At 38.8% G+C, this 7,594-nt stretch overlaps 1 protein-coding gene across 1 annotated transcript; it reads left to right on the forward strand.

Moving 5' to 3' along the window:
• Positions 1–3,238: 3,238 nt before the first annotated feature.
• LOC107153463 (olfactory receptor 13A1) lies at positions 3,239–5,081 on the forward strand. Its single transcript, XM_015498977.2, has one exon. It carries the CDS (start codon positions 3,249–3,251, stop codon positions 4,233–4,235), a length of 987 nt encoding a protein of 328 aa, XP_015354463.1. The 5' UTR covers positions 3,239–3,248; the 3' UTR covers positions 4,236–5,081.
• The last annotated feature ends 2,513 nt before the right edge of the window (positions 5,082–7,594 follow it).

Here is a 7,594-nt window from a genome sequence, read left to right on the forward strand (position 1 = left end):
GATTTTACATGGTGTTTGTGGAAATCTTTGAATCCTTTTAGAGATGAAAATAATGAAGTAATCAATTTTTCTTCATTAATTAAGTACATTGAAACAGTAGTAAGTCTCTAGTTGTGGAACCATGGAAAATAAATTGGAACTAAGATAAAATTCCATGAAAATAAATTTTATTCCATGTAAAATTCAATCTATTTTTAGGAAAAACCCAATTAAGTAAACATTTTAAATTCAGGGATTTTGAGGGCACCTATTATTTTTCTGACGTGATAGAAAATCATCTATAATATATTTTTATTTTCTAGGAAGCTCGACCCCAAAATGTTTGATAAGTATAGAAAATAACCACTGTTTAAATATTCTGTTGCCTTGACTCTGGGGAGTCATTGTGTTTTTTTTGATTTGAACATATACTTGTTGATTGTTTTCTAAATTATTTTTCTTTCCCTTCAGATTCTTGGTAATAACTTAGTGATGCTTGATGAGAATTAAAGCCAATGTGAATGGAACCTCAAGGGAGAAAGTCTTTGTTATTTTCAGAAGAAGGAATGACTGCCTGAGGTCAGCAGAGACTTCATGGTCATTCTCATGGAAGGAGTCTCAGTCTCCTGATTCTTTGACCTCCCTATTGACCAACTGGAGGAGGAGACCATCTACCTATCCTAGAAATCACAGTGAGTGGGTAATTATCTGAGGGCTAGTTTGTTTCCTGAATGTGAATGGGTGTTTGAAATTTCCTTGTGCCCAGCACCTGTTAAAAGCCTTCATTTATGTAGCAGATTCATTTAGTTTTTTTTTTTTTTTTCTAAGCTCACTCTAGAACTGAGTTAAAAGAAAACACTTGGTTTAAAGTTTTCTGTATATAATAGGTCTTCTGTGCCCAGTGATGGCATGTGGCAGACTTGGCCCATGAATGCTCTTTAGGTTTAGGTTGGAGGCATTTGTCTTCTACAGGAACAACTTTCGCACTACAACTCTGGTTTGTCCGTGATATGTGTTGTGGGAGTGCACCATGGTAACTGGGGGAGTCAGATGCTTAACATCCTACAGAGGATATTAGTGGGAAGTGGAGAAACATCAATGGAGTCAAGCCAAGTCTTCCTTTCTAGCTGAACTCAGCTGTTTGGCCTCACGGTGGTCCCTGGTGATAAACAGGAATCACACCCTGGGTCTTTGGTAAAGAGCAAAAAAAAGTTATTTCTCTAGATCCAAAACTCAAACTGAGCAAAAGTAATTATTCAGGTTTGTGTGTGTGTGTATGTGTGTGTGTGTGTGTGTGTGTGTGTGTGTGTGTGTGTCTGTTTTGCCAAACAAAAATGAAATCAGCTAAAGCATTTTGTGTTTATTTTTATTCAACAAAATTTTTGAGCTGTCCTGACACCATGCTCCTGGGAAGACACACAGATGGAACCCTGGTGTTTCCAACAGTTGTTCTAGGTCATAATAATTCTATGCTTTTCTATTGAAAGAACAATTTATATCTTATAAAAAGTTATGTGACCCAAATTGTAGGTGATGTTTCTATAAGCCTCTTAATGTTTTAGCAGTAAAAGCATTTTTTGAAGTTTGACCAAAATCGGAATTCTGAATTTAAAATGAAAATGTTCTTGACTCTTAATGAGTAGAGTTGAAAAGGGGAAAGCAGATGTGGTACCATGCTGATTTTATCTTAACACAAAGTGTGCACTGTCTTGAGAATAGAACTCATAGAACAGAAATACACTGTTCTTTAGCATTATTTCAGCAAACATATTTTAATGCCAGGCACAGTTTTGGGGTCCATGAAGACTGCTAAGAGACAGATGGACACACCCAACAACCTGAGAGAAAGAGCTGGGTAACTTGACCAAGCAGTGCAGTTTAATGCATCCTAGGAGACAAGTCAGTCTAGAATTCTGAGAGGACACAAAGGAGGGAAAAGTCCTTTCTCCCCAGGAAGGAATGCTTTTAAAGGAAGGGACCTATGATCCACCTGGTTAATGAGAAGGAGGACATTTCTGATTAAGAGACTACAAGAACAGATCCAAGAAAGCCTACTGTGGCTAAGTGCTGTCAGCTGTGGTTTTGCGGGGTTAAAGACAGGTGGGAAGAGAGGCTGAGAGGGAGGTATCTCCAAAAGGACCTGATGGGAGCATTTACTCTGTCAGCACTGAGGAGTCTCAGAAGAATTGTGAAGACTTAAATGATACACCTGCTTTTTAGAACGGTCATTAATAGAAAAATAAGAAAACAAATCGACAAAAGCAAGGAAGGTCAATCATAGTCCATTCCTATGAATCAAGCTCTGGTCTATCACTCAATTGATTTGTGTATGTGTGTGTGTGTGTGTGTGTGTTTTGTGTGTGTAATCATTTTAATAATATACATGCAAGAAAGTTATATATGATATATATTTTACATATATATTATTCTTAAACCCCAAATGCAATCCCATTGTGCAAATTTTTTCACTCTGTTTTTAAAAGTATCAGTAAAACACTTCTTAAGTGCCATTTTATAACTGCAGAGCATTATATTGTATCAATATATCATAATAAACTTGCCTTTAAGAGTATAGATTGCTTTCAAATTTTCGATCATAAACAGTGCTGCTCTCACAGCTTGAAGGTGTTTTAAATTACTTCCCTAGGATAAATTTTCAGAAAGAAAAATTTTGATTCAAATGGAACTTGTATTTTTGTATGTTACTAATGAAATACAGTCTTTTTTATTCTGAATTGTGTCATTGGAATTATTTTTTTTATTTCCTCATTTTTATTGGTGCATTATAGTTGTACATATTCATGGGATTTGTTGATACACATTCATACATGCACACAATATAACAATATAATTTGGCCAATATCACTCCCAAGCATTTCCTCTTTCTCTCCCCGCCTCCCACCCCTTGATCCCTTTCCTCTACTGATCTCCCTTTGATTTTTAGGAGATCTACCCCCACTGTTGTTTTCTTTTTGCTCTCTAGCTTCTGCATATGATAGAAAACATACAGCCCTTAACCTTCTGAGTTTACATGATGGTTTCTAGTTCCATCCATTTTCTTGCGAATGCTATAATTTCATTTTAAAGGCCTTTGTCTTGCACCCTTACATGCTAGTCAGTGTCTTCCTTTTCTAACTTTGTGAATTCATAGATGATAAGAGTTGGATCATTGCTTTAATATGCATCTCTTTCAGGTAGAATGATGCTTTATGAGTAAACTTCATTAAGATCTCTCGCATCTCTCTGTCTTTCTCTAGTCCTGAAATCACATGAAACTGTGGATGAAGATTCTCCTGAAAGTCCCAGAAAACCCTCTCAACCCAGGGACCATGAGCAACAAGACAATGGTAACAGAGTTTATCCTGCAGGGCTTTTCGGAGCACCCACAATACCACGTACTCTTATTCAGTTGTTTCCTCTCCCTCTACTCAGTGGCCCTCACAGGGAATGTCCTCATCATCTTGGCCATCACCTTCAACCCTGGGCTCCACACCCCCATGTACTTTTTCCTGTTCAACTTGGCTACTATGGACATTATCTGTACCTCCTCCATCATGCCCAAGGCACTGAAGGGTCTGGTGTCAGAGAAGAACTTCATATCCTTTGGAGGCTGCATGGCACAGCTTTATTTCCTCACATGGTCTGCATCCTCAGAGCTGCTGCTCCTCACAGTCATGGCCTATGACCGGTATGCAGCCATCTGCCACCCACTGCATTACAGCACCATGATGAGCAAGGCATTCTGCAGCATGCTGGCCACTGGAGTGTGGGTGCTCTGTGCCTTCAACACTGCCATCCACACAGGGCTGATGATGCGTTTGAGTTTCTGTGGCCCTAACATCATTACCCATTTCTTCTGTGAGGTTCCTCCACTGCTGCTTCTCTCCTGCAGCTCCACCTATGCGAACAGTGTCATGATTGTCCTGGCTGATGCCTTTTATGGCATATTAAACTTCCTGATGACCATTGTGTCATATGGGTTCATCATTTCTAGCATCCTGAAGATGAGGACTTCAGAAGGGAAGCAGAAAGCCTTCTCCACCTGTTCATCCCACCTCATTGTGGTGTGCATGTACTACACTGCTGTCTTTTATGCCTACATAAGCCCTGTCTCCAGCTACAGTGCAGAGAAAAGCAAGGTGGCTGGGGTGCTATACACCATGTTGAGTCCTACCCTCAACCCCCTCATCTATACTTTGAGAAACAAGGAGGTCAAAGCAGCTCTTGCGAAGTTCTTCTCCTTCTTCAGATGTTAATTTGTGTTTTCAGAAGTTCTTTTTCATGGAGGCTATAGTTTTAGTGAGAATTGACCTTCCTGTGTGTGTGTGTGGGGGGGGGTCTGATGAGCAAGTTTCTGGACTGAAGGTAAGTAAGCCTGTCTCTTTCACCCCTGCAGAATGTCTGCATAGATGGGCTCAGAATTCTTTGTCCCTAGATTGGCTGATGGAAGACTGGCTGGGTTTGTGACCCAAAATTTGTGAGACTTGGGGTCTCATAGTCTGACTCCAAGGTGCTTAGTTTGCAGGGAAACAAAGCTTCCTGGGAGAGGAAAAATGCTCCTAGTGTTTTAGGTTTATAGAGTATGAAAATCTTCTTTTTTTCTTTTCTTTCAAATGTACTATGTTCAAAGTATAAATTCTGAAATCACACCTAGGATTTAGGTGTATGTGCCTAAGCAGAGTTAGGCAGGAAATAAAAAGTCCACAGCAAAACTGTCAGACAGAAGAATTGCTTTAGAGTGACCACCAATCTCTAAGAAAACTTCTACTATCTTACATCAACTGCTTCCTTTGGAGACCCTTCAACTTAAAAAAAAAAAAAAAAAAAAAAGAATTAGTTTCTTACTGTAACATGAACTTTTATTTCTCTTTTCTCTTTTTTTCTCACTGAGACTCAAGGTAAAACTGATTTGTAAGATCAGAACTTTGCCTTCAATGTAAAAATTCCAATTTTAATAACTGATGTGTGGTTTATATAACTGGAAAATTGCCCAAGATTTCTCACCCCTTGACTTTGTTCTCAGACCTTGAGGATCTGATCTACTTCATTGACCTTGAGTACAGACAGCGGATATGATTCAGCTGTAATAGGAACATTGTAAGAAGGCACTGTTTTCCTCAAATCATTTCTCAATAAAACTGAGTGGACAAATTCTCTGTGCTCTGTGCTATTTAAAAAAAAAAAAAAAACTTTCCTAAAAATCTATCCTTTTTATTATGATGACAGAAGCAAGATGTGAATGTTAAGCTGTATCTCTGGGATTGAACAAAAACATACTGTTGGCTGTTTTAGGTTGAAGCTGAGAGAAAAGTTACTTATTTGATTTGGAAAGGATAAGTTGTCTTTGATCCTTCAACCAGTATTCTCATTATCTTTTATTAGAAGCATATTGATAGCAGGAATGAAATTCAAGAATTTAATGAACTGTGACTGATAAATAGTTCATTCTACCTCATTGTGGGATTTCCCCAATTACATGATGAAGCCCTCAGTTGTCTTAAAGAATTTCCAATTACCATAGCTTTGAAAAATATCAGCAAGGATTCACTTACTAATACATTACTAATAGATTTTCAACATGCCACAAGGAATATTTGTTGTTTTATTCCTCTAAGTTTCTTACAATTTTTATGGTTTCTACATTGAACTATTGATTTTTAAAAGTAAGAAGTACTTGGATAAATACTGAGAGTTTAAGAGAGATAAATAAAAATATGACAAAACAGAAATATGAGATTTGATCTATATTCTTAGAAAGTGGTTTGCCCAGTTAAATAGATACCAGCACCCACATTATCAAGTATACAAAGAAAACACAGAGAGAGTACTGCATTTCAGTCATGGAGCAATGGTGTTCTAGATGCTCAGAGAGGAAGTATGAGTGTGGAAAGAGTCCTGATATGGAAGGAGGAAGATCTGTGTTGGAGTCCAGACTCAGCCCTTTTGAGCCCTAGTTTCCTTATAAGTTTGATGACAAAAACCAACTAATGCTACCTGAAGAAAAAGATTTAAAGTGTTATTAAGACATTACTGTTGGTGAATGATCACTGAAGGTGGGAGTGGCTAAGGAAGCCTCAGTGTCACAAGCTCTGTGCCCTTCTGACTCAGAGTGTCTACAGTGGCTGGCTGGGAAGGGTAAGGGACCTTACAGATAGAGGATGTTGACAGCTATAGACTTGGCTCTCGAAAAATGATCCATTGGTGAGAAGACATTAGGGTGGGTAAAGGAGAAAACACATTCTAGTAACTGTAAAAAGTAGATCTTATTTATCTTAGGAATCGTTGGGCTGATGAATGACACCATCTCTACTCAGAGTCCAAATGGGGATGTTCCCCTGCAGAGATGGATCGTCAACCTTTCATCCTGAGTGCTCTACTGGTCCCCCAAAGCCCACCTTCTTTCAGACCCAACACTTTTTTTCCCTCACCTCTCCAAATAGGTTCATTTGAGTCTTTAGATTACCCCCGCTTTGCTCTGCTTCTCTTGTTCTTTCGAGCCCTATATGAACAGCAGGCAGTCTCTGTAAGCTATCTTTGTACAGGTATATCCCTCACCACTGGATTGCTGTTGTGTCCTTTTCCTCCAATGGATGTAACAACTAAGACCAATTTTTTTACACATCCTTTTCTAGGAACTGGCTCCAATAACCCACCCGAGATACAAACTTCCTTTAACTGAGACAGAAATGAGCTCTTCCTTTTCTATAATATTACTTCTTAAAACTTGTCCTGTGACAATGCAGACAAACTCATGACCCCAAAGGCAGCACTTCTCGTGACTGGTTGCCAGTGACTTCATATTATCAAGTCTTCAAAAGGCACATAAAGGAGGTGACAGAACTTCCATTTCACCCATATCTATACTTTTTGTCTTTGATAAATACATATCAGTCAAGGAAAGCACATCCTTTCTTGGAAAGAATCCCCAACCACAAACCTTGTTTTGGTCTTCCTCACCAGCAGACGTCTCCAAGTGGTGGAAATAAGATTGGTTTTCCAGAACCAGCAACCACACAGTGATGGGCCTGGCTGATGCAGACAGGATATGGTCTGCAGTGTACCCAGCTCCCTGTCTCTAAGCATGGAATGAGAAAAGGGTCTGGACTCTTGAAGGCAATATGTCCTTATGCTGACTCCATGACACATTCAAGAATCAAAGTGTGACTAGGCAAGCACCTTACCACTGAGCTACATGCCCCAACCCTTTCTTTTTTGTTGTTATTTTTAGATATATATGACAGTACATTGTAATTTGACATTTTATACATACATGGTCTATAACTTCCCATTCTTGTGGTTGACATGCTGTGGAGTTTACTGGTTTTGTATTTATATATGAACATAGGAAAGTTCTGTCCAATTCATTCACTGTCTTTCCTATTACTCTTCCCCTGCCCTTCATTCATTCTCCTTTGTCTAATCCAATGAGCTTCTATTCTTCCCACCCCACCTCCATTATTGTATGTTAGCATCATCCATATATCAGAGAGAACATTCAGCCTTTGGTTTTGGGGGATTGGCTTATTTCACTTAGCCTGATAATTCTCCAGTTCCAATTATTTACCAGCAAATGTATAACTTCAGTCTTCTTTATGGCTGACTAATATTCCATTGT

This window comes from Marmota marmota, unplaced genomic scaffold (genome assembly GCF_001458135.2).
Source record: "Marmota marmota marmota unplaced genomic scaffold, marMar, whole genome shotgun sequence".
NCBI lineage: Eukaryota > Metazoa > Chordata > Mammalia > Rodentia > Sciuridae > Marmota > Marmota marmota.